Consider the following 27,354-nt stretch of genomic DNA (forward strand, 5'->3'; position numbering starts at 1 on the left):
ATGATTAAAGAAAACATGAAGGTAGCATTATTTTATCAGGCTATAAGTATAGCTAACGAAAACAGCTAAAAAAGAAAATATTTGAGCACAGCTAGGTAACACTAACTACAGTGAAAGAAAACATAACAAAGTTGTGTGTGTTTTTCCCAATGGCTCTATGAAATAGTCACTTTTCTCTATAGAACACTGTGATTACAGTATTAGCCAATATTGTAAAGATTGCTCAAAGAGTTTTTGAGTAAAAAATCATATATTGTATACTAAACATTTATAATGGTAATACATTTAAGTATCATTACAAATGCTCTCAAAATCAACATATTTTAAAGGTGAAAAAGAAGAAAAAAACCTGTAATTAATGAAAAAAAATTAAGGCCTATCTACAGACAAAGCTTTCTGTGCTACATACAAATGATAAGCATTTAATTTTTGACCAAAAGGGTTTTACAGAATTTTTCTTCTTTTGTCTTGGAAGAATCAATCCTTTTTCTATCTCATCTTTGTTTCCATGGCAACAAGTAGTATAAGTGCTTTGTGCAAAGGCAAGCAGTACAAGGAGGATCATGCCAAAGTTACCAATCTCATATTTGCAGATAGAAAGAATGGAGAGAGTCAATATTTAGAAAACGCTAATTTCGAGGAAATAAATGCACTCCCCTGAAGAAATGCTATAAAACTGAAGAAATGCTATAAAAATAGACTGGTTATGTTATAAAAGTAAACTTTAACTTATTTCTCAAGTACAAGATGCAATCCACTCAGACTTAAATTTTGTAACTAGATACATTACATTTATAAAACTAAAGATGCATTCAACCAGTTTTCCTGCCATAATCAGACTTACTTAGAATGAAGTGTAGTTTCTCCAAACTGAATATATTCTCTACCATTTTAATAGAAGATACATTATACTCTATAGGGAATAAGGCCCCCTGGAAGAGCAATGTCTAGAACGTGCATCCCAGTCAGGTGAGAGTGTAAGCACTTGCCATTCTCTTGCCCCTAGAATGCTCTCCACTGCCATTGCCACTGTCATTGCCCAGGGTGATACTCCTTATCATCCTGTATATGCTGGATTACCTCAGTACCTCTTAGAGCAAGCATGTCAAACTCGGGCCGCATGAAGCCCACAGCAAATATTTTTGTGGCCCAATCAATATAACGGTATGTAAGAAACATTTTAATAAAAATTTCGTAACTTAATTTTTACAATATCCTGTTATACATAATCATCATATAAAATAAAGAGCTAATACGCAAATGGTCATCACACCCTCACACCATCAGCCTTAACAGCTCAGACACTCAACACTGGGGAGAGAAGAATGGGGACCAGCCAGGCTGCATCCTGGGAGAGGGACAAGCTGCCCGCTCCGCGGTCCCGGGCACCAGCGGCTGTGCCTGTGGCCTGGGAGAGGGACAAGCCATCCGCCCTGCGGTCCCGAGCATCAGTGGTTGCATCTGCACCTGCGGCCCAGGAGTCCCGGGTGCCAATGGCTGCATCTACGCCTGCGGCCCAGGAGAGGGACAAGCTGCCTGCCCTGCAGTCCCAGGCGCCTGCAGCTATGGCCCGACGAGCCACCTGCCCACGGTCCCCTAGGGCTGTGGCTGGCCCAGGCAAAACCGGCCCGGGTCCTGGGTGCCTGCGGCCGGCCAGAGGGAGGGAAGCCCAGGTCCCGGGTGCCTGCAACTGGCTGGAGGGAATCCTGGGTCCCGGGTGTAGGGAGAGGCAGAGGTGGTTAGGGATGATCAGGCCAGCAGGGGAGCAGTTATGGACGATCAGACCGGTAGGGGAGCAGTTAGGGGCGATCAGGAAGGCAGGCAGAGGTGGTTAGGGGCGATCAGGCAGGCAGGCAGAGGGGTTGGGGCGATCAGGCAGGCAGGAAGGCGAGCGGTTAGAAGCCAGCGGTCCCAGATTGTGAGAGGCAGTCGTACATCCCCTGAGGGGTCCCGGACTGGAGAGGGTGCAGGCCAGGCTGAGGGACAAACCCCCCCACCCCGTGCATGAATTTCATGCACCAGGCCTCTAGACTATATCATAAAAGGCCTGTGGTCATGATGCTACAACGGCAGAACAACCAAACAACTGGTCACCAGGAAGTGCTGGAGCACCTCTCGGGCCCTCCTCCCACCCCCACCCCCCCAGGGTGCTGGCAGTATCAACGGAGTGTCGCGGGGTGCCGGCAGCATCCCCAGAGCGTCACAGGGCGCTGGCAGTGTCTGCGAGGCGTCACGGGACGGGGCGCTGGCAGCGTCTGCAGAGCGTGTGAGGCATTGCAGGGCAGCGGACATGGCCCTGATGGCAGGCTAGGCCTAGGGGACCTACATGCGCACGATTTAATCGTGCGCTGGGCCTCCAGTTATTAATAACGAAATACAATGTTCACTAATGACTGATTACTATAATCGTGTTGAATTAATTTCCCTTACGCACCTTAAGGGCAGGTGCACCATTTCTCTCACTAATAGTAGCAGTGAATATTTTAGCAGCCGATTGCCATGTCATTAGTCTTGTGCTGACTTGTTTGGTGTGCACAACAGGAAATATTTCGCTTCAGAGAACAAGAAAAATAGGTTTGTGTCACGCTTATTAATTTGTGCAGTTATTCAGTGTCTGATAAGTTAATGTTCAAGAAAAAATATTAATTTTTATTAAAATGTTCTATTATTTTATGTTAACGATTACTCACTTATTTCAGGCCTTTGTATTCAGCATGTCTCTACAGAAATAAACCTATGTTTCTATGAAAATTGAAGCTTTTGTTTTTTGCAGCCCAATTACTTAAGTTTTATTTGGCCCATGTTACCCTTTGAGTTTGACGTGCTTGTCTTAGAGAGTCTCCAGGACACCAATCCTAGTCTTTTACACAGAGAGCATAATGATCTTTTAACAATGCAAATCTGATTTGTCATTCTCCAGTTTACAAATCTTTTAATAGCTTCCTTTCCACATTAATCCTTACTCCTGACTTTCAATGACCAGGCCCCAATAACCCATCCAACCTTCCTTCTGGCTACTATGCACTACTACACCAAACTACTTGCCCTTTTTCAGAAGCAAAGTTCTCTGTGAGCTTTTGCACATGCAGTTCCCTCTCCACCTTGGCCTCTTCCTAAAAATATTCACGGGGCATTGACTACATATGATTTTATTTCAGACACAAACATTAACACTTGATTCCTGCATAAAATTTGACTCCATCACAAAAAGGGACATATTCTACCTCGAGATTGTATCACTGAATTTTATTGGTCCTTTAGATTAATCCAGACCTCCATGCCTTCTGACCTGGGCTTTGTAATCTGATTTAACTCTTGGCACTGTTTTTGTGGATTTCTGTTATTTACTGATGCTTTGCATCCAAGTTAATTTTCCCACAGCGACAAAATGAGTGACCATTCCTAATACTTCCTCTGCACTCCACTGCTTGGTTCCTTATATGCCATAAATTTCCACAGTTTTGAGGGGGGCGGGGGGGGGGGGGAAATGCTACCATAGAGCTTCAGATCTATTATTAATTATTTTTTTTAATTAGTGAAAATTAATAGAGTTCTAGTACTGCCTATAGTCACAACTATTGAATCTTACAGGAGTTTAGTGCTTCAAGGAGAGTGAAGTCCCCTTGTCCTTAAGCAATCTGTGTATTTGTAATGGCAGCTTTTGGCAGACAGCATGTCCACCTTCGTTCAATGACTGTTGTGGCAATTTCAAGTCTGGTAGGAAAAAAAGAACAGTATCTTGGGAATCCCTCAAATTATATGAAGATGTACAAAACAAGACGAACTGACCTACCCACCCACTCATTTATTCCCTCATTGACACTTACTTAGGGTCTATAAACTGAGCCAGGTATTTATTGTTTTGATGCCGTAAAACAAAGACTAGTAAGACTTGGTCCCTGTCCTTAAGGGGGTCTAAAAAAAAAACAGCAGTAAAAGACACATATGTAAACAATTAAAATTATCATGATGAATGCTATAATAAGGCCATCATCAAACAGAAAGGACCAGCAACTATTTATAGGGCTCAAGAAAGGTTCACAAAGGAGATAACATCTGGTCATAAAGAGTAAATAGAAATGTTCAGGGGGAGAAGGGTGTAAAATGCAGAAGCATGTCAAATAAAAGGAGCCGCTGGTGCAAAGCACAGAGGTGTGTGCCCAAGGGATGGTAAGACCTGATGAAGCTGGAGAAGGCTGGCGCAGGTTGTAAAGGGACCGCCCTGTTAAGAAGCCAAACATTTAATGTGCGGGCAGCAGAGACCCCAAACATTTTCAAGCAGGAAGTCACATGAGAACTGTTTTGTTGGATGGTAACATCATAAATTATTGATGTTATTCCTAAAAAGAATAAAGGGGTGAAAACGTAGCCTTTTTTGAGTATTCTCTATGTATCAAGCACTTTGTTCTATCACATGAGCTTCACAAGAAAGCTCTAAGGGACTTTGTTACCTTTATTTTAACAGATAAACAAATTGAAGGCTTAAAATGCTCCACTTGGGGAACATCCCTGGCCTTCTGAAATTCAACTCCAGGGGGTGGGCATTCCTGTTCTTCAGAACCTAGCAAACTGGGCTCAATGGACAATAGGCCTGATCTAGAAAAGCACTTATAGTCTAACAAATTGGTCATCCTCATTTTGTATACAATTAAACTAAAGTTGGAAAACTGATGTGCTTCCAACATATAATGGCTCTTTATGGCTTTAACACTGGGTTTGGGGAAAACACCTGACTAGATTGGGTAAGACAGTAATATTTTATACATAAACTTGCATTGAATGAACTAATCTGGTATCCATAACCTAAACAGAATCTAGGAAAAACATTACATAGCAAATTAGGTCACCTACATAAATACAAGAACATATTTTTAAACTTACACCACTACATTTACAAAAGCCTTGAAAATATCTATCTAACCACTTATAATTATATATAATATGAAGTTTTCAAACATTACAAAATCTATTAGACATACATAGTGAATTAAAATATAAGTTTAAAAAAGTATATATCCCCAATTCTGAAAAATGACAAGAAGAATCTCACCTATTTTTCTAGATCAAGTCAAATTTCTAAAGGGACTATTGCTTCTGAATTATGGAAGTCTAACCAAAGATACAGGTGAGTGGAAAGTAGTTTTGTAAAATTCAAGCTTGGATCCTAACTTCTTTTGTATCTTAATTCTTTCATGCATACTATGAATTTTTGGACATTTTGCATCCTAAACTATTTAGCGCTTTTTAAAAAAAATTGATTTCAGAGAGAGGAAGGGAGAGGGAGAGATAGGAACATCAATGATAAGAGAGAATCATTGATGGGCTGCCTCCTGCACACCCCCTACTGGGATCGAGCATGCAACTGCAACCCGGGCATGTACCCTGAACCGGGATTGAATAACCTCCTGGTTCATGGGTCAATGCTCAACCACTGAGCCACACCAGCCAGGCAAAATATTTAGCTTTTTGTCAGTCACTTGTGTCAGTCACTTGTGTATGTGTGGTAGTGTATACTAAACTACATGCCTGAGGAAAAGGCGGTCCAATCTGAGCTATAATGCTGTTACTGGTATACACACACCTGGTTCCTAGTTATCAACTGGTATAGCAATGCTATGTTCTGAAAGGCTTCTGGTACACAGGCTATGTGACACCACAAGTGAAATGATCGAAGATTTAAAGTCAGAACTTCAGTGAGGTAACAGAAACCCATGACAGGTTCAGAATATACTAGTAGGTCTTCAAATTCCAATTAGCTCTTTCAATGCAGTCTTTTTTTTTTTTTTCAAGCTATCATTTCACAACTACATTAGTCATCACCCAACAAAGTATGACTAAAATACTACTTAAATAAATGACTCCCAAACTTTTAAACTATAAAACACAGTATTAAATATACTTTATCTGCTGACCTAAAATATGTTTGTATGAATATATATATAGTTACTTATATACACATGTTAACTAAAACCACATTTTCACAACTTGATACCTCCCTTAATATATTAAAATATTCTTCTATTTTCTATTCTATTTCATTTTTTAATGAAAATACAATCTATGATCCATTAACTAATTTCAGGATCAACTAAGTGGGTCACAGGCTGCAATTCCGTGACTTTGATACCATCCTTCTGTAGGAATTATTTTTAAATGACATCACTAGTAATAGTCACTCTTTGGTGATGGAGGGAGAGGAGGATAAAAAAATTTACTTTCCCTTTATTCACTCACACTAGTGCACAGCTGTGAATCACTGAGAGAAAGAGCCTGAAGTTCCCGTGTGAGAGGAGTAAGGCCACCTGCCTTGATGCCTTACCTAAGTCCTCCTGGCCCAGCAATCTGCCTCTGTAGTTCTTTGGATGACAGTGCAGTTTTCACAGGTGAACTGTGAGGAACACAAGAACCCACGAGGCACCTATCACCTTCTAAATCAAATGAACTTTCCATTTGCATTAGGAAGCTCCTGAAACTGTTTATAAGACTCAGCGTAGATTCTGAGGTGTTTTATTTTGTTTTAAAATATAGTACACTGTTAGGCAGAATAGAAGAATTCGAGGAGCTGGGAATTTTTTACTTATTTCACAACTTTTACAAAATAGTGTAAAATAAGTAACATCTATAGTAATAAAAGCGTAATATGCTAATTAGACTGGACAGCTGAACGACCTTCTGGATGTCCGTCCAGACGACCTTCCGGACGAAGCCGCGGCTGCGAGGGCCGAGGCAAGCTGCCTCAGCTGCGAGGGCCGAGCCCCTTGCACGAATTTCGTGCATCGGGCCTCTAGTTTACATATAACATAATAACTCATTAAAGGTCAGTATGAAGCACCTAGAGCAAGATAAACAGCAGGTGTTCTGCAAATACTTTCTGATTTGAGCTGAGTAAGCATCATGATGAAATTCAACAGACTTCACAATGGCAAAACATTTTCTTTTTATAATATTAATGCTTTACAATGTGATAGAATGTTTAATGTTTTATATTGTTATAGTTTTGTTCAAATTAAATTCACTTATATGTTCATAAAAAAGTGTAACATTTTAAATACTGACCATGTGAATCATGACTAATGATATTGCCTGCCTTGATTATTCAGAGAAGAAAGGATTCTGTCGCCCTCTTGTGGTAGTTTTGCTGTAGTGTATTCTCCAGAAGTTCCACATCAAGAGAAATTTTTCCTTTTCACTTTAATAGGTGAAGTGTTATTTTGACCATAGTTTCTGAATTTCCAGGTTACATATGTTTTCTGCCCTCCACGGTACATATACTTTGTGCCCTCCTTCAGTTTCTATCTCAGAAATTTAGTCTTGTCCTTGCTCTTTTAGGACATATTCTCTGTCCCCTTCCAATTACCATACCAAATAAATCTTTGAGGTATTTTCTGTATTTTAATGCACATACAAAATATTTACAGCAAACCTCCATGGTCATGGATAAGCTTTAAGTAAATGGAAATAATTAAAAATGCATGGGCTGAGCGGTCAGCATTTTTCACCAAGGGAAAGGTCTGGCTAAGTTAACTAATAGTCTAGAAATTTCAGAGGCTGATGATGTTAGTCTAAATATTTTAAGTTTTAAAAAGTAATAAAATTGTGTATTCTTTCAAATAGTTTAGATCATACCCAATTGGGAGCAGCCGGAGAGGAGCTAGAGGGGATGGCTGGGCCAGAGTAAACAAGGTCTTAAATGGCAGGGTAAGCAAAGCCCCTATAGCTGGGCAGTGACGGGTAAGTCGGAGCTGCAGAGAGATCGCTGGCTGGAGACAGACAGGAGCGGGCAGGGAAATTCGTTACAAGTTGTTTGAAGGACAGGGCCTGAACCAACGCAGTGGAGAGAAGAACATAAATTTGAGAAATGCTAAGAAGTGGAATCGTTAGATGTTAATTTCTTTGAGGACAGGTGTAGGGAGTGGGAGGTGGCAAGTTCACGTCCCAGCTTTGGTGACTGGGTGCGTGTACCATTCAGAGCTAGGCAGTGACGTTTTCGGCCATGCTGCATTTGAGGGGCTACCTGGAAACAGCAAGTAGGGTCAACATGGTTTGAGGAAATGAAGTCCGGGAGAGAGGACTGTATAAATCATCAGCGACTAATAGAAATCTGGATGGAAAATCGTCCAGGGAGAGTGCAAAGAATGGAAAGAGATGAAAGCTAAGTGTGGAGCTGGCAACCTTTACTAGTAAGTACAGTCCCATCTTCCTGTTGAAACAGTTACTTTAGTCCGACAGTCATAAACTTTGTTCACATTGGAACAGGAGATCATTTAGTCTTCCTACATCCCGAAGATCGGGAAACAGGATCAAAGGGGTTGAGTGACTTTATGTAAAGCTACTTATCTATAGAAGAGACTGAAAGCTCGGGTTTCCAGACTCGCCCTCCGCTGCTCCACCCTAACACCGTTCAAATGCTCCCTTTCTAGTACTGGGTCCTCCTTTCACGGTGTCTTGTGAATCTTCAGAGGACAGGAAGTCAATGCTCCTTCCTTCAATAATGTCTGATGGCAATCAATGCTTCTGTTGTTATGTTTCACATATCATCAAAACTAAAATGTTATATTTACAAGGAAACCTCCCAACAATATAGTTCGTTAATAAGACCCCAAATTTCCAATTCTACACATGCTTCCTGAGTAACCTGGGAAACAAGAAATTGCCCAATTCTGCAGTTATGCATAGCAAATGGCAATAATACCAAACACACATAGAAAATGTTTATGAAACACTTCAGAGAGGAAAACAGCTGTAGCTGTTTCATGCAGTCCTTTTAGATAGTCGAGAATGGGTTTCACTGATGGAATCTATCATATATCCCAGAACGCATTTTCATAATTACACTTAAGGAAAGCAAAAAGCTGGCGATTTCCTTGGCGTACCTGCTTGGCTTGGCCGCTGCCAGCTCGGTGACTTGATAGCGCTGGTGGACCCCAGAGGCTTGAAGGCAGCAGCAGTTGTGAGCCCGGCCACCCCTGGTCTGGCGAAGGCTGGGCTCTCCGGCCTCTCAGGCGTACTCTGTGCTGACGCTGCTGATGGTGCCACGTGTGGAGAAGGCTCCTGGGTGTTGCTGGAAGGAAAATAAGAAAACATTTTTGGTGAAGTGGTAGCAAGCTAACCTAGCACTGATCATTTGATTTTCTCAGCCTATTAAATATCTAAGGAAAACAAAAATAATCATCACTTAATTGATATTTAAAAATAAAATACTCTAAAACCATGACTCAGGGATTGCCTCTCTAAAACACACACACACACACACACACACACACACACACACACACACACACAAACAACAAAAAAAAAAACCCAAAGAAAAGGAAAGGAAAGGAGTCAGAATGCATTTGTCCAATACTTTAGAAATCCTCTTTTAAAGGTCTACCATGAGAAACTAGGCTATTAAAAAACTTACACAGCCAATCCTTTGATTTCCTATTCCTCTCTATCTCAACAATCATCTAGAATGAAATAAGCAATTATTAAAGAATCCCTGAAAAATCTCTATGAAACAGCACAGATGTTTTTTTACTGTTTCCCACATTCTTCTGGTATTTTATGAACTAAGTTTCTCTGACATCTCACCAGTCACTCTTTTGCTCACAGACTCAGTCACTCTTTCATTCAATAAATATTTAAGCACTTGCGATCTGCCAGACATTGTGCTTCACACTGTTAGCACAGTGGTAAACAGAGAGAACATCTCCCGTCTAATAGAACATCCACTCTTCTATGTTCATTGCACAGGCAAACAAGAGGCAACACCACCACTGTCTGCTCTCAGAGTTATTTGCCTAACAGGAGGCCTTATCTGTGCTTGATTTAGAGGATCATGTGGCTTTTACCACCCAGTTATTTATTATTTATGATTATATGTCATTTCCAAAACAATTTTAGATAGCTCAGATGATAAAATATGCACTTTGGAATGACACAATACAATAACAGTTTTTCTCCATTGAAATAATAACAGTTGTTATAACAAGAAGAAGAATACATCCTAATTTCTCAATAAAAATTGAGGTCCTGGTGACTTAGATAATTTCATGCACAGAAACTCAATTTCTTCACTAGCTGGAGCAACCCACGGACAAAGATAGGATACTATATTAATGACTTCAACAAAATAAATACTGCTTAATTATTTGGTTTGGTTGAGATCATTTCAAGGAAAATAAATTTCGAATTCCGTCGTGTCCACTATGCTTACAAATGAAGAGGAATACCTGATTTCCCCGATGCCTCTTGAATCTGGGATAACACCTAACTAAGTAGGCCCGAGGCTGCCTCCCCTGAGGAAGGCCCACTTGCAAGGCTGGCCTTTGACTGGCCTTTGGGAGTTGGCTCGTAAATGGTTCCCTACAGTCACATAAAACTTTCCCTGAAAGATAAGAGCTGCTCACTGTGCCCAAACCATATATACAATATTGTTTATGCTGAATACTGCTTTCCTTCTGAGAGTCTGGAATTTCAGTAGGAATTAGGCACAGCGTGCCTACATAACGAGCCTCATTAAAAACCTTGTCTTAGGTACTTAGTTCCTAATGAGCTTCTGGTAGACAACACTTTGCACGTTTTGTTATAACTCATGGCTGAGGAATCAAGCACATCCTGTGTGGCTTCGCTAGGAGAGGGCTTTTGGAAACTTGAGTCTTATTTCTTCCAGACTTGATCCCACAACTTTTCCCATTGCTGATTTTGCTTTGTATTTTTTTCACTGTAATAAATCTTAGTCATGAGTACAAGAGTTCTGTAATCCCTCTAGTGAACTGTCAAACCTGGGGGTGGTCTTGGGCACCTGTGACACTGAGCAGTTTTGAAAAATCATACTAATGCTATTTTAACTTTCTTGAAATAGTGTTCTCCTAAATTCAGGTATAATAGAGCCACTACCTTCTTTTATAAGTTCTAATCAATTTTTAAAATATATTTTTTATTGATTTCAGAGAGGAAGGGAGCGGGAGAGAAACATCAATGATGAGAGAGAACCCTCGATCGGCTGCCTCCTGCATGACCCCTACTGAGGATTGAGCCTGCAACCCAGACATGCACCCCGACTGGGAATCGAACTGTGGCCTCCTGATTCACAGGTCCATGCTCAACCACTGAGCCACGCCGGCAGGGCATCTAATCAGTTTAATGAAAAACCAAAACCTGCTTGATGTTAAAGCATACTACACAATGAAAATTTTAAGCACTCTGATCATTTTCATAATAAATAAAAAGACAAAGATTGTTTACTTAATGGCAATGCTGGACACAATAACCAAAAAAGATGACAGAATAAGTAATATTAACAGAAACAGCTTAAGCATTATAGTATAACTAGAGGCCCAATGCACAAAATTCGTGCAAGAGTAGGCCTTCCTTCCCCCGGCTGCCAGCACCGGCTTCCCTCTGGCACCCGGGACCTGGGCTTCCCTCGCAGCCCCGGCTTCGTCTGGAAAGTCGCACAGAAGGGCGTTGGTCTAATTAGCATATTACACTTTTATTATTATAGATGGCTATGAGCAGCTTTTAAAGCTGTGTGATGGACAAATTATTTTACGTCTCTAAGCCTCAGTTACTAAACTTTAAGTGGGGATAAAACTTTGATCAGTTGCCTCCCATACACACCCTGATGGGATCGAACCCACAACCTGGGCACGTGCCCTGACCAGAAATCAAACTGGTGACCTTTTGGTGCAGGAGACAATGCTCAACCAACTGAGCCACACTGGTGAGGGAAATAGCGAAATACTTTTAAATTAATGACTAATTTATTAAGCTAGTATGTCATAATTACCTAAATTAGATTGGTATCTTATTTCTAAAGACTCATATTTTTTCTAAATTTAAATTGTTTCAGGTATACCTAAATTCTAAACAAAATTAAAATGCTTTCTAAAAGATTCTAGTGAGGAAACCAGAGTAAATCCACGAACACCCTTGATTCATGCCACAGAAGGTAAGAATCAAATATAGTCATGTTCACTAGTTTGCCAGATAAACAAACACTGAAATGAAATGTTAAATTAATATTACTTCCATCTCAAGAATACCACAGTTTTTGTTTCATATTTCAGAAACTGAAAGTGGAGAAAAATATACTAATAAAGCAAAGATTTCTTTTTAAAACTGAGCTAATGAGAAAAAACAGAAAAAGGGAGAAAAGTTTACTTTCAGTGTCAGCAACCTGATTTATCTTGAGTTTACATTCCTTTCCCACATTTGTTTAACTATTAAAACAAATAAATTTCAGCTGCAGATTGAGAACATTTGGAAATTTTAAGTCTATTTTCAAAGAAAAACTCTGTTTGAAGAATACCCTTGAGGAGACTTTACTCTAATTATATATCTAAATTTTTTAAAGGGCCAATTGTATAGCATGGGTTTAATTATCAATGTTTAAATTAAACAGTTTTTACTAAACCTTATAAAAATTTATATACTAATACACAGACTCTGAAGTGGTAGGGAAGGAATATTTTTAAAGGAGTCATAATTATAAGCAACTTTTTTATTTTATAGATTTCTCCATCAGAATTCTGTAAATGAACATGGACATATATAGGAGTCACGAGTCTCCTTCCTTCCAGAATTCTGTTTACAAATTTTTTTTTGGTATTTTTCTAAGCAAAATTCTTTAACTTAGACTTTTGTACCAAAATTCAAAGTGTTAAATACGCTATAGTGGGAAGAAACAAGTTTGGTATTCTATGATACTTTATTATAATTTTAAAGATTACTGTTACATAAAAGTAAACATCCAAGATAAAACATCTCTGACACTGTCCCTCCCAGCTGCTCTTCGGTCCCTTCTCACTGCGGCACCAAGGCCTCCTCAGGGTATCCTGTGCTCCTGTTTTTAAGAATTCCAACTGGCTAACCTGGTACAGAACCACTTTCCTTTCCCAAATATCAAAATACATTTAGTTTGTGCCAACTGCTGTCAGTAAACAGTGGTGACAATGACTACTAACACTAGCTCAGTCAGCCCATAACACCATTTTTTTTTTTTAACAAAAAGTTTATTTAAGCAACAAGATGCTTGACTTGAAGGGAAAAGTATCTAGGATTTATTTCTTTTAGAGTAATTCATTGCTGCTTAAAGACAGATTGCCCTATATGTAGTAGCTATATACAAAAAAGTTATAAAACTGTTCTTAGCTTTACAATAATAAGTGAAAAGCATTAAAATTCTCCAATTGAACAAGGTATGCAAGAATTTTTATGTTGTCCTTTTTTTTGTTAAACAGTGAGAGCAAAATAACTTACTGGAATGCCAGAAGTGGAAAAAGGGAATATTTTCACAGAACCAGTATTTTTCCCTACCCCATTTCCATTTGTTGTCAATCAAAACATACCACTGGCCATTTAGTGTGTATGGGGTTTTTTAAATGCACCAGGTGCTTTTTTGGAAAGACTATTCCAAATGTGGTCAGTAACCTGTCACTGTGCAGACTTAACCCTGACAATGAAAGAGGACTGCTCCTTTATTACTCATAACTCCACAAATATAACTTCAGATGTTTCTTCTTAGAGCAAAATGGACAATGATCTCTCTCTCCTTGTTTAAACACCTCCCTTAAAGTTACCCAGGATTATAATTAAGTATATCAAAAATCTCCATAACAGTGGGCAGGATACACACCCATGATCAATAGAGAGCCCATGTGATACCAGGCTTTTACTAACTATAGTCACAGTTGTATACACTGCCATTAATTTATGTTCTGTCAGAAATCGTTTTATAGTTATTTCACTAAAATTATACCATTAGTAATGAATACTTGGGATATATTTACTTTTGATTATACACAATAATTTTTGCCATGATTGTTAAGTTTAGGAGAAAATTAATTTTGTTTCAGTATTTCCCAGATATGGCCCAAGTACAACCTTCATATTTGAGAACTTCAAGACAGTAGACAAACAAACCAATTATTCTATTATTCTTTACCATTTTTTTCAGAAGGTGCAAAGGTATGTCTTACTAAACATTTAAATATTCTAGTATAGCTATACCCAAGAAATAAGAGACAGGGTTCTACTATGATTTAAATACTTGCACAATGACTCATTCCTTCATACCAAACACCAAGTGTGCTCACAAAAGATGTCACGAAGGGTTAAAAGGCAAGTTAATAATCATACAAAACTGCATGCTGTGCATTAGCAGTGCATTGAACGTAGTTAAGTGAAAACTGGACACAAATCCGTTCTAGGAACTTCACATCTGGCCTGTTATTATGGTGGTTAAGTGTTACAGAAAGTGTCTTTTACAGCAAACCACCACTGTGACATCTGCTCCCATCGTACCTTGTTTTCTTAACCTGGATAGAGCCAGTCGATTTCCTCGAGGGCTGGAGATCTGAAAAAGCTAAAGGCTTGGAAACAGGGCTGATGCAAAGTGCATCCAGGAGTGAGTGATACTTTTCAGGACTGGAGAGCCTGGTGAGCAGTTAGAAAGACTTTTAAGTAGGAAATCACACTACCAATAGCAAAAAGCAGTGAGAGATAGAGACAGACAGAACTAAGCAGTAGAAGAGGGTGAAAAAGAGGGCTAAGAGTGTATTATATTATTTCACTCATTAATATAGAGTTGATTAAATTTTCACTATTTATCAATGCAATCTTAAAAGCATTTGATGCTATAAAAAGACACTAGAAATTATATATAAACAAAACCCCACAAAAACAAAAATCTTTTAGTCTTTTACTGGGAGGAAGGGGTATTACAAAGAATAGTGATCACTCTCAAATATAATAAGTTTGTGGGACAAGATAAAACCAGTAAAAACTTTAAATACCTATTTGTACCTGATTCTGTTTAAAATATAAAAACTACAAATTATAAAATTCCCTAAGTCAGTGGTCAGCAAACCACGGCTCGCGAGCCACATGCGGCTCTTTGGCCCCTTGAGTGTGGCTCTTCCACAAAATACCACGTGCGGGCGCGCAAGTACAGTGCGATTGAAACTTCATGGCCCATGCGCAGAAGTTTTTCGGCCTGGGCGAGTCTATTTTGAAGAAGTGGCATTAGAACACTCAAGGGGCCAGAGAGCCGCATGTGGCTCCCGAGCCGCGGTTTGCCTACCACTGCCCTAAGTCAACAGGCACACAACATGCAATAACCTACATAACTGAGAAGTATCATAGACAGATGGCAGTAAAAAGATACAAGGATGATTTAAAGCACAATCTGTAACACACATGGTGGAATGTATCTACAACCTAGACAATATGATGATGATCTCATAACCAAAGGGATGTTTTCTTTGATGTGATGTGTAAGGCAGTGAAAAGTGTTGGCATCGCAGCAGACACACACTGTACACACAGCTCTACCTGGTTTTTGCAGCAAGAACAGCAGACACGTGAGCGGCTGTGCTGCTCAGAACCGCCGCGCTGTATCTAGCAGGAGAAGAGAAGGTAGGAAAGTTTTGAAAACCTTCCAAGGAACTTGTCACCACATTTCTTGTAGAGCTGCTTAAATTGATAGGTAGGGAAACAGAGAAAAACAGAAGAGGAACAAAAAGGAAAGTGAGAAGAGGTAGCATAATAAAGATAAGCAAGCAACCATCCTATATTAATAATTAGACATACACAGGTGTGACATGTCAGAAAGGTCATAGGAGTTCAGGTCATTTATTGTTGCTGTGATTTTTTTTCCAGAAATTGACATTTGATACATTATAATTCTCCATTAAACTTGTTTTTGAGGTACAAACATTTATGAATGTATTTTCACTGTCTCTAATCCTATTTAAAATTAAATCAATAGCACATAACAGCAAACATTTGAAGACTGAGTTGTCAACAACTAAGCAGAAAATAAACTAAACGTGAAGTGTGAGTTTCTATAAGCAGAGAAAGAAGAAAGGTTATGTCGACCATTCCAAACTGTCTCTCCAGAAAGGGTTTAACCTTAGAGATGATATACTCCCAAAGCCTGACATTTTAATGAGACTTGTGTTTTCAGGGGAAGTAGGTACCACCAGCTGCCTATTCAGAAGCAGTAATACATAGTAATATGACCAAGAAATAACTGTTTAAAATGTTGAGAGTAAAGCTGTTTGGGAAGGGCAAGCACCTTTGTAAAATAAAAAGTAGTTATGACTAAAACAGCACCTTCTGTGTTGATGTTCTATAATTTATTTTCAATTTGCTCTGTGAAGATTAATAATGCTGGTATGAAATTTTATCTTCAGGACATTTATTACTTAAAATAATAATTATTTTCCTTTGGTCTTTAAAAAATGGTCAAACACCTGGACAGGAATGAACATCCCATCATCAGGACTGTAATGATTTCCAAATTCGATTATCAAATTGGAATTGAGAATTTCTTTTTTATTAAGAAGAAAGTCTAAAGTGCATAGTGTAAAACCTGTAACCTCTCTTCTTCATTTATGTCTACAAGCTATTAATGGATATCCTCACCAGACTATGACTACTTTTGTCAAAATTCATGACAGTGGCTACTTCCAACACAAAGTAATTACGTATGTGCCAAACTCATCCCAGGTTAATGAGAGCTCAGATGTAGAAAACTGTGAGGTTGACATAAATCTCTTCTCCCTGTCAGAAGCTTTTGATAATCCATTATTCCTTGTTCCATTGGCTACAACTTTATAAGCCATTAGTAGCCGAATTAAAGAAATGGTGGCAAGCCAGGTTTTTCTTTAAAAGTTATGAAGATTTGCCGAAACCGGTTTAGCTCAGTGGATAGAGCGCCGGCCTGCGGACTGGAAGGTCCCGGGTTCGATTCCGGTCAAGGGCATATACCTTGGTTGCGGGCACATCCCCAGTGGGGGGGTGTGCAGGAGGCAGCTGGTCGATGTTTCTCTCTCATCGACGTTTCTAGCTCTCTATCCCTCTCCCTTCCTCCCTGTAAAAATCAATAAAATATGAAAAAAAAAAAGTTATGAAGATTTAAGTGTAGGTATGAACTTTTTGGCAAGTCTGTACTTTAACTGAACTGTGAGGCCACGTTTTAACAACTGCTGTGCACCGCGAGGAGAGGAGGAATGGGGGCTGGAAACAGGAAAGAACGAGGCTGACAGGGACAGAGCAGGGTAGCATGCAAAGTGGAAGAATAAAGTTACCAAGTGATGCAACTTTGAGTTTCTCAATTACTCTGCATCTTTGAGGCAATGGCTACTATTTGGGGGAGGTAATGGTGAATAATAACCAGAAACGTAAGTCTATTTTAAAAAATCAGCTAAAAGACAAATCAGCTAAATTATCCTTCTCCTTTAAGAAGAAAAGGAATTTCTTTCATCTTACTGCATCACAATCCTTACTAATAAAAGCCTAAGTAGTCATCACGCCGTGATGCCCTTACGCCATCACAGGTGGGCGGGGCTGGGCTTGACGCTACATGCGCTGCATGGAGCCTGCCTGGGAGTCCCGCCTCCTCCCAGCTCCATGCGAGGAGCCAGGAGGAGGTGGTTCCCCTGGCTCCGCACTGTGAGGCCTGCCTGGGGGTCCTGGAGGTCCCGCCTCCCGGATCTGCATGGTGCAGAGGCGGGGCCCCCAGCTCCAGCCTAACTCTTTGGGGCAATCCATTGAGGAGCCCCAGATGGGTGGGTAGGGCCTACCTCTTTGGGGTGATTGATTGCGGACTCCTGCACAGTGAGAGGGCACAGGCCAGGTTGGGGGGGGGGGGAGGGGGGGTCCCCCGCCCCCAAGTGCATGAATTTCATGCACCGGGCCTCTAGTAATAACATAAAAGGACTTAGTATCAGCAGAGTCCAGCAAAATCTTATAAGAAGAATTAACCTGAATACCTTTAGAATATGTTTGGGTATCTGGAATGTATGATCTCTCTTGTTCCTTTTTTGTTTATTTATTTATTTTTATTTTTTTGAAAAAATATTTTATTGATTTTTTACAGAGAGGAAGGAAGAGGGATAGAGAGTTAGAAACATCAATGAGAGGGAAACATCAATCAGCTGCATCCTGCACACCCCCTCCTGGGGATGTGCCCGCAACCAAGGTACATGCCCTTGACCGGACTTGAACCTGTGACCCTTCAGTCCACAGGCCAACACTCTATCCACTGAGCCAAACAGGTTAGGGCTCGTCCCTTTTTTAGAGGTGAATGCGTTTGTTAGTTAAAGTAGACTTATGACAAACTCAAGCAAGTTGACTGTCCAAATCACAGTGAATAAATAAAAGGCACAGCTTTCCTGACTCTACATTAGAACTTAAATCTAAACAAAAAGTGAAAAATATAAATGCGGTGTAAAGCGGTGTTCCAGGGCTGAGTGCCCAGCTTCCTTGTCTACATATTAATGATGTCAGTTCCGTACTCTATGATCTCTTTTGCTTTTTAGTCAAACAGTTTTAGCATTTCATTTCACCACAAGCATTAAAATTTAGACACACCAGGAAGAAAAAAACTCTACCTAGAATGCGCAGTCACTTTAGAAAGTGTGGCTACTTGGCTACCTCTATGTAAAACCTGAGGGGTGGCAGGTGGGTGAGGCCCGCTCTTAGGTGGTTCTCCCAGAGAACTGTCAAACCTAAGTTTTCAGAAGTAAAATAAACAAGGCAAAGGAAATATTAATGAAAAGTGCAGGTATTTATCATCTATATTACCTTTTAAATGTACATTGCTTTTATTTTTGGAAACTGCTAGTTGTTGTTTTTTAACTTTGTATCTGTATAATGTTAAAACCAAAACTAACACCCTCACCACTACCAAATACAGGCCGTTTTCCCCCACAATTTTTCAACATGGTTACTTCCATCTGATCAAAGATTATGACTACAGGGGAAGAAAGGTGGATGGGAATTCCCATAAACTATGTATTTTGCATGCATCAGGGAAACTTTGCCTCTAAGAAATTAGGTTGTCCAATATCACATACCTAGTAAGGGTTAGATGGAATTTGTACCCAACCTGTCTGTACCATTTATACTCCAAAATGCTCTCCAGTACACCACAAAATAGTACACCACAAAAAGCAACTAGGGGTTTTCTTCCAAGTCAGAATGTTGTGTTTGTAGAATTGGAATTATATGGATGTTGTTTGTTTTGTTGTAAATAAAATATTTTTTCCAGTCACACAAATTGTTTGCCTGCAATTGTGTTACTCTTAGTATTTTTTACTTTGTTTTTCTTTCAAATGCCAGAATTAAATTTTAGGAGAACTATTACCAAGAATGAAAAAGATGAAAATTCAGTGTGAGGTTTGAAAGAAGAAAGCACCAAGTATAACACTTTGGGAAGAAATAAATGAACAGGAAACATACAATATTACCCATTACTAACAAATAAAAAATAGAATGGGTCAGTCATGTTAAACTGATTTTCAAATGGAAAATGTAATAATAATGTAAAGAAATAAAAAAAAAGGGGGGTTATAGGGTGGGGTGGGGTGGGGTGGGGCTGGGCCTCCTGGTGCTTACCACAGGCTGTGTGCTTACACTGACTGTACAGAAATAGGAGGCAGAGTAAACCCACCCCATATACACCTCAGCTCAGGCTCTTTGTCTGGTCTGAATTGTGAATGGGGAGACATTGAGTCAAGGAGGTTTGGGATCTGACTTGTTTTCACTTCCTCTGGGCAAGGAGTAGATGGTGACTATAGCTTTATTTGATACGTGGCAGTTCAACCAGGGAGTGATTGTTGCTCTTTGCAGAAAATAAAATAAAATTAAAAATAAATTAAAATAAAAAAATAAAAAAAGGGGTTATGTTCCCATTTTTTATTTGGCATTGATCAAACCTTTACCAGTGCTGAAAAAAATGCAGACAACTTAAAGTAAAATTTTGTGGTAGAACTAAAATATCATTTAAGAGGCAAAGCAGAAAAAGTTAAAAGGGGTTAGAAAACCTGGCTCTCAGGCCAAATTCAGCCGCCACCTGGCTTTGCATGTCCTGGGATCTAGGAGTGATTTATGGTTTAAAAAAATAAAATTTCATAACTCATGGAAATATATGAAATTCAAATGTCAGCATCCATAAATAAAGTTTGATGGAACACAGCCAACTTCATTCACGTCCATACGTCTATGGCTACTTTCACACCATGCACAGAGCTGAGGAACTGCGACAGAATTTATGGCTCCCAAAACCTAATATATTTACTATCTGGATCTTCACAGAAAACGTGTGCTGACCCCTGTCCTAGAGAATAACATCTCCACACAGCTAGCAGAGTACACTTTTAACAGTACAAATCTGATCCTATCTGTTGCTTAGACCTTCCAGCACAGCTCCGCAAACAACTGTGATCGTGGGTTACCTGTTATATTCTCCAGCCACATCTGTCAGAGCTCTGCCTCGCCCTCTGGCCTGCTCCATCCACCTGGTATCCATTTCTTCTTAAACAGGCCAAGCTTCTTCCCACGTGAAGCCTCTGCACAGTCTAATACATCTCACTTTCTACACCCATCTCTCTACCATACCTTCACTGGGCTAATTCCCAAGTGGCCTCAGTTTAAATGTCACCTTCTCAGGAAGGCCTCCCCATTTCCCCAAATCCCCATAGGTTGCCCATGTCATATACTTTCAGAGAACCCTGTACATTGCCCCCCCTCCCCCGACAGAATATTGTGCTTGTAATTATACAATTTGTGTGGTTATCTGTTTCGATCTGGACTCCCTCACTAGATCAGAAGCTCTCTGAGGTCAGGGACCACCATGTTTACAATATAAACAAAGTGCTTACCACAAAGTGAATGATAAATAAGTATCTTTTGAATCAATGCATGAATGAAATTTATTATTTTTAAGTACAGAACTTACAATTATACATATATCTCTTTTTCCTTTTTTAGGTAGATTTGCTTTATTTATCTATCTATCTATTTATTTATTAATTAAATTGAACTTACTGGGGTGACATTAGTTCCTAAAACCATAGAGGCAATTCAATGAAACATCATCTGCACACTGCATCGTGCATCCACTGCCCCAAGCAAAGTCTCTTTCCATCCCCATTTTCCACCAACTTTGCCCACCCCCACCTACACCAGTCCCCTTCCCTCTCATATCACCACACTGTTGTCTATGTGTTTTATATATATGTACTAGACACCCGGTGCACGAAATTCGTGCACAGGTGGGGGGAGCGGTGTCCCTCAGCCCAGCTTGCACCCTCTCCAATCTGGGACCCCTTGAGGGATGTCCAACTGCCCACCAGGACCGGGGCTAAACGGGCAGTCGGACATCCTTCTCACAATCCAGGACTGCTGGCTCCCAATCGCTTGCCTGCCTGCCTGCCTGATTGCCCCCTAACCGCTCCCCTGCCAGCCTGATCAATGCCTAACTGCTCCACTGCTGGTGCGATTGCCCCTAACTGTCCTCCCCTGCAGGCCTGGTCACCCCCAACTGTCCTCCCCTGCTGGCCCGGTAACCCCTAACTTTCCTCCCCTGCCGACCTGGTTGCCCCTAACTGCCCTCCCCTGCTGGCCTGATCGCCCCCAACAGCCCTCCCTGCTGGCCTGATCGCCCCCAACAGCCCTCCCCTGCAGGCCTGGTCCCCCCACCTGCCCTCCCCTGCAGACTTGGTCCCCCCCAACTCCCTCCCATGCAGGCCTGGTCCCCCCAACTGCCCTCTCCTGCAGGCCTGGTCCCCCCAACTGCCCTCCCCTGCAGGCCTGGTCACCCCCAACTGCCCTCCCCTGCAGGCCTGGTTGCCCCCAACTGCCCTCCCCTGCAGGCCTGGTCCCCCCCAAACTGCCCTCCCCTGCAGGCCTGGTCCCCCCCAAACTGCCCTCCCCTGCAGGCCTGGTCACCCCTAACTGCCCTCCCCTGCAGGCCTGGTCCCTCCCAACTGCCCTCCCCTGCAGGCCTGGTCCCTCCCCAACTGCCCTCTCTTGCAGGCCTGGTCCCTCCCCAACTGTCCTCCCCTGCAGGCCTGGTCGCCCCCAACTGCCCTCCTCTGCTGGCCCGGTCACCCCTAACTGCCCTCCTCTGCTGGCCTGGTCCCTCTCCCAACTGCCCTCCCCTGCTGGCCTGATCGTGCCCTCCCCTGCTGGCCATCGTGTGGCGGCCACCTTCTGTCCATATGGAGGTGGCCATCTTTGACCACATGGGGGCGGCCATCGTGTGTGCTAGAGTGATGGTCAATTTGCATATTACCTCTTTATTATATAGGATACTAGTGACCCAGCACGGGAAATCGCGTGAGACCTGGGACCCTAGACTCCGCGTGCCACAGGACTCCCCCAAGTCCTGCTGTACCATCGGACCCAGAGTCAAGTCCCCGCCCACCCGCGCACACCTCGCCATGCATGCAGCCTCCTGGTGACCAGTCTTTGGTCATTACGGTGTTAGGGCCACTGGGTTTTTATAATATAGATGTTTTTTGCTTAATCCTTTCACCTATTTGTACCTTCTAGAGACTGTATCGCAATTCAGGTTAAATAGTTATTGCTGCCTAAGAAGGGACACATTATCGACCTCAAGGAAACAACCAGAACTCCAAAAACACCATTAAAATGTCCTTTATGATATAAAGAATTATCAACAATCTAGGAAAAAGAAAATAGTTATAAAGAATTATCAATGTCTACATTATTATTATACAACTAGAGGCCCAGTGCATGAAATTTGTGCATGGGGGTGGGGTTCCCTCAGCCCAACCTGCACCCTCTCCAATCTGGGACCCCTCAGGGGATGTTGACTGCCAGATATCCCCGAGATCGGGCCTAAACCAGCAGTCGGACATCCCTCTCACAATCCAGGACTGCTGGCTCCTAACTGCTCACCTACCTGCCTGCCTGCCTGATAGCCCTTAACTGCCCCCCCGCTCGCCAGCCTGATCACCCTAACCACCTCTGCCTGCCGGCCTGATCATCCCTAACTGCCCCCCCGCCGGCCTGGTCGCCCCCAACTGTCCCCCCGCCAGCCTGGTCGCCCCTCACTGCCCCCTCTGCCAGCCTGGTCGTGCCTAACTGCCCCCCCCACTGGCCTGGTCACCCCCAACTGCCCCTCCCCCCCCCGCTGGCCGGCCTGGTCGCCCCTCACGCCCCCTCCCCCCGCCAGCCTGGTTGCCCCCAACTGACCCCCCTGCTGGTCTGGTCACCCCTTACTGCCCCCCTCTGCCAGCCTGGTCGCCCTCACTGCTCCCCCCTGCCAGCCTGGTTGCCCCCAACTGCCCACCCTGCTGGCTTGGTTGCTCCTCACTGCCTCCCTCTGACGGCCTGGTCGCCCCACACAGCCTGCTGTTCAGTCATTTGGTCGTCCCTCACTAACCCCCTGCCAGCCTGGTCGCTCCACACAGCCTGCTGTTCAGTCATTTGGTTGTCCCTCACTAACTACCCTGCCGGCCTGGTCACCCCAAGCAGCCTGCTGTTAGGTCATTACTGTGAGGGTGTCCTGACCAATTTGCATATTACCCTTTTATTAGTATAGATGAGAACAGGTAAGAAAAGGGAATTGAAGTTGAGTTTGCTAACTCCTCCAGGAACTATGTTGACTGGAAAAATGAGAGCTACTTGAGAATAATGCTCATATACCTCATGAAATTCCTTCAAAGGCCAGATTTCCAATTTCTAAACAAATGCACTTGGGAGGTTTCCCACGTGTGACACACTTATCACCTATTCCTTTGCTTAGCCAATCTTTAAAAATACTAGGCTTAAGAAAACCTTAAACTACCTCATTTAATATGGAACAGACATCAATATAGACTCTCATTCCCTAACATTTATTCTTTTTAGGGTTGGAGGAAGCTCTGGTTAATAGCACCTCTACAGCAAACAGACTTTTTGCTTTGTCTGTTATATAAGTGAGTTTTCATTTCTCACCAGAGAGGTATGAAGGCTTTCTCCTTCCCAGATACGTCTGGAGATTTGGGCTTGCAGCCTTTTGGCCTGCGTTTCTCAGGAAAAATGAACAAAGAGCTATTTTGGCATTATCTTTCTCTGCACTGTGCCTTTCTATGCTTTTCAGTGGAGAATCATGTGAGCAATCTGTCCAGGTTAAAAGCAGCATGAAGTTGCTCATCTCACTACCTTACTGTCCTGACCACTCTGCAGGGCCAGTGAGAGGAACTGTACTTCAGCTCCACAGTCCCAACAACAGTCAGATAGCAACATCCTTATGCTGTGTACTCTATCTCCTCCTTTTTCTCAAAGACCTCAATTAGTCTATCTCCATTTTCCTTGCATTTCCCATCTCTTCTTCTCCACTGTATGCTTTGCATCTGTATTCAAAAATGCTCTCGTTTCTCTTAAAAACAAAAAGAGCAAAACTGCCATTGCCTTCTACTTCTCTATTCTGCTTAACATCCAAACTCTGTTAAACAGTAATTTACTCATGTAGTCTCCATTTCCTCACCTGCCTGTCACTCTTCAACCTCATCCCCCAATCTCTAAAAAAACATATTCTTGCTGAGGTCACTAATGGTTTCTTTGTGGCTAAATTCAATGGCATTTTCTTTTTATTGTGGTAAAAAAATGTATACAACAAAAATTTTCCCTCTTAACCATTATTATTAAGTGTACGGTTCAGTAGTATTCACATTGTTGTACAACAAATCTCCAGAACTTTTTCATCTTGCAAATCTGAAACTCTGTATCCACTAAACAACTCCCATTTTTTCCTCCCCACAAGCCTCTGGAAACCACCATTCTACTTTGTTTCTATAAATGTGACCACTTTGGTTGCCTCATATTAAGTGGAATCATAGTGTTGTCATTTTGTGTGCATTCCTCATGTGCTTAGTGTCTGTATCTGACCCAGTAGACCCCTCCTCTTCTCCTGTCTTCTGTGACTCAGCCCTATCCACTTGCCTGTGTTTAGTACTATTTCACTGGTTATGCCTGGTTGCAGGGTGTTTAAGCTCTCCATCGGTAATAAAATTGCAAAATGTTAATCTGGCTCATCCAAATTCTGATGAAATGATACGTAAACTATATAAGCATAACTTCTTCACAAGCTGATCTTTAAAATACCTGAAAAAGGATGCAGAAATTTTCTTTTGAGCATGAAAACATCAATGAAAAATTTCAATGTCTCCTTAACTCTCCATATAAACATCATAAAATAATCAAACAGTGTGACTTATTATACCCCCACATGGCAAGTTTTCCATTAGAGGAGAAATTCAGAAACCTTAAAAAATGTCTTTTATACTAGGTAAAGCAGAAAAACAATAAAATTGTCCTTGGTGTCTTCATTCTTCCACAAAGCAAACATTCATACAGTAATCCTGCTCAACAGAGAGTGGAATATATCCTAAACTTTTGGGAGTCATTGGCATAGCAAAGCTATTTATTTCTGCCAAGGAAACCTCTAATCATCTGGAAAAATGAGTATCTTCCACTGGCTTCCTGACAATAAATACGGTGAGTGTGTTCAACTGCAACTATAATTTATTTCCCTTCTAGAAAATAAACTAAACGAAACCGCAGCTGGAAATTTCTGGCACTCTTAATCACAAGCTAATTGATTGATTTCAACAGCTTTTGTTTCCTTAGCAGTCTAAAGTTTATTTGAACCTCCATAATCCATTTATTATGCAGGGCATCTTGAAGAGAATTTAAAAATCAGCAAGTAGGGGCATCCTTGCTCCATACAGACGGGAGCAGAGAACGCTGCCTGGCAGAGGTTAAAGATCATGAAGTAAACATGAAAATACCACCCAAAATGAGGTTTACCTTTTGTGAGAGCAAAGAAAAAGGACTGACTCAAAGAAATTCTTTTTCTTGGAGTTTTCAACTTTACTGAAGCAAGGAAAAGAGGGGAACAAAAGTGAGATTTCTAAAGGAAGTTGAAATTAGTATTTGTGTTGGAGTAAGAGTTTGCTCTTGGTTGATATATCCCATTTTCTTCACTATTAAATGCTGCCTTAACTCTGACATGCTTCTCGGATGCTGCTTTCCCTAATGATTTCACCATTATTAAATGTCTGGTCTTAATATTATATGAACTCTTAAGTCATCTATACTGTTTCTTGATCTCTTCAGGAAAAATGTAATATGGGTTCTAAAGATAAGATAGAAAATAAGCATGTATTATACTATGCCTATCTAAAATACCAATATAATGTAAAGATTTTAAGGTATAATATCAACTTAAAAATCACATGGAACAATGCCCTGATAATATAGCCTGACACCCTCAGTAACTTGCAGGGAACTTCCCACTAACCCTAGCCCTCTCACTTTGCATCATCAATTTCTTCCCTGGATCATTCCTGTAAGTGATTTCAGCAATTTCTAGCAGTTAGGAATAGCTTTTTTTATGGGAAAAAATCTGCCATTTTATAGTATTAACATAAGCCTAATGTTATCAAAAGAATTTATGTATGATAAAGGTAGATTTTCAGATTCAGAATAAAAGGATGCATTATTCAATAAACAATGTTGAGTCAATCTGTTACCTATTCGAAAATATAAATGAATCTGTCTGAATGCCACTGTGAGTCCAGGTGTCTTAATAAAGCCACCATAGCACCGCATGCTGCAGCGAGAGTGTCCTGCCAATGTTAAAGAACAAAGCCAAGGGCCACATACGTACTCTTTAACTGAATATTTTGGTTCATGTATCCTGAGTTCTGCCGTTCAGTCAAACCCTGCATTCACTGATTCATTCAACAATATTAGTTGAACTGCCACTTCATACTAGGCATTCTCACATACTCTATGCCCACTTTAATTCCCTGCCCTCATGGAGCTTACAGTCCAGTGCCCACTTTCTTCAAACGGACCATGAGGCTCAAGCCCATCCTAGTTCCCATCCTGCTTACCCGCCACAACCAGAGATGCAAACCCCTTGAGTCACCCATCATTCCTGGACTCTAATTTCTTTTGTGCATCTCCTAATCTGATCAATATCGCATTCCTCTCAGCCCTCAAAAACCCTCTATCATTCTACATCTTCCTTGCAATTCCTTCAGAGATTCCTTTTCTCCCATATCACACACGTTTATAAACCTGGAGGTGATACAAGCTCCTCCTCATTACTGTTTCTAACATTATGAGTCATCTTTGACTCTCTAAAATCCCAAGTCCATTGAGGCTTCTGTCATCAGACTATCTAACTCACTAGCTACATATGCATTTTCTTGCCTCTACCTCACCTATTTGCTTTAGCCCCTGGCTCACTGCCTTTCTCTTTACTCAATTCCAATCATCTATCTTGCTGACTTCAATGTTATCACGTTGAATCACTGAATAGCCGGACTGCTAAATTCTTTGATTTCTTCACTTCAATCATAATTCCTAGGTTATCTTAATCCTGCAATACCTCAGCCATGAACTCCAGAATTAATAATCTTAACTTTCTTATCAACAAGTATAACATGACTAAGATCTGTACTTTGAGAACCTTCTTTTTTTCTAACTCACTCGTTCCTCTACCTCTTGATTCTATTAGCTTTTTTACTATAATGAATTGACTCTTACCAATTTTATTGA

The 27,354-nt window shown here is 41.2% G+C and overlaps 1 protein-coding gene and 1 non-coding gene across 5 annotated transcripts in view; one reads left to right on the plus strand and one right to left on the minus strand.

Moving 5' to 3' along the window:
* PDLIM5 (PDZ and LIM domain 5) overlaps positions 1-27,354 on the minus strand; it is a 219,030-nt gene that overhangs the window by 34,418 nt on the left and 157,258 nt on the right. For all 4 annotated transcript variants that reach the window (XM_028148233.2, XM_028148231.2, XM_028148229.2 and 1 more), the window contains one exon: positions 8,874-9,061. In XM_028148233.2, the coding sequence (XP_028004034.2) occupies positions 8,874-9,061 (188 nt within the window). The remainder of the gene's footprint in view (positions 1-8,873; positions 9,062-27,354) is intronic.
* Positions 19,373-19,504, plus strand: LOC114232298 (small nucleolar RNA SNORA51). Its single transcript, XR_003618333.1, has one exon. It is a non-coding gene; the product is annotated as a small nucleolar RNA SNORA51 (small nucleolar RNA).

This window comes from Eptesicus fuscus, chromosome 2, assembly GCF_027574615.1.
Source record: "Eptesicus fuscus isolate TK198812 chromosome 2, DD_ASM_mEF_20220401, whole genome shotgun sequence".
Taxonomy (NCBI): domain Eukaryota; kingdom Metazoa; phylum Chordata; class Mammalia; order Chiroptera; family Vespertilionidae; genus Eptesicus; species Eptesicus fuscus.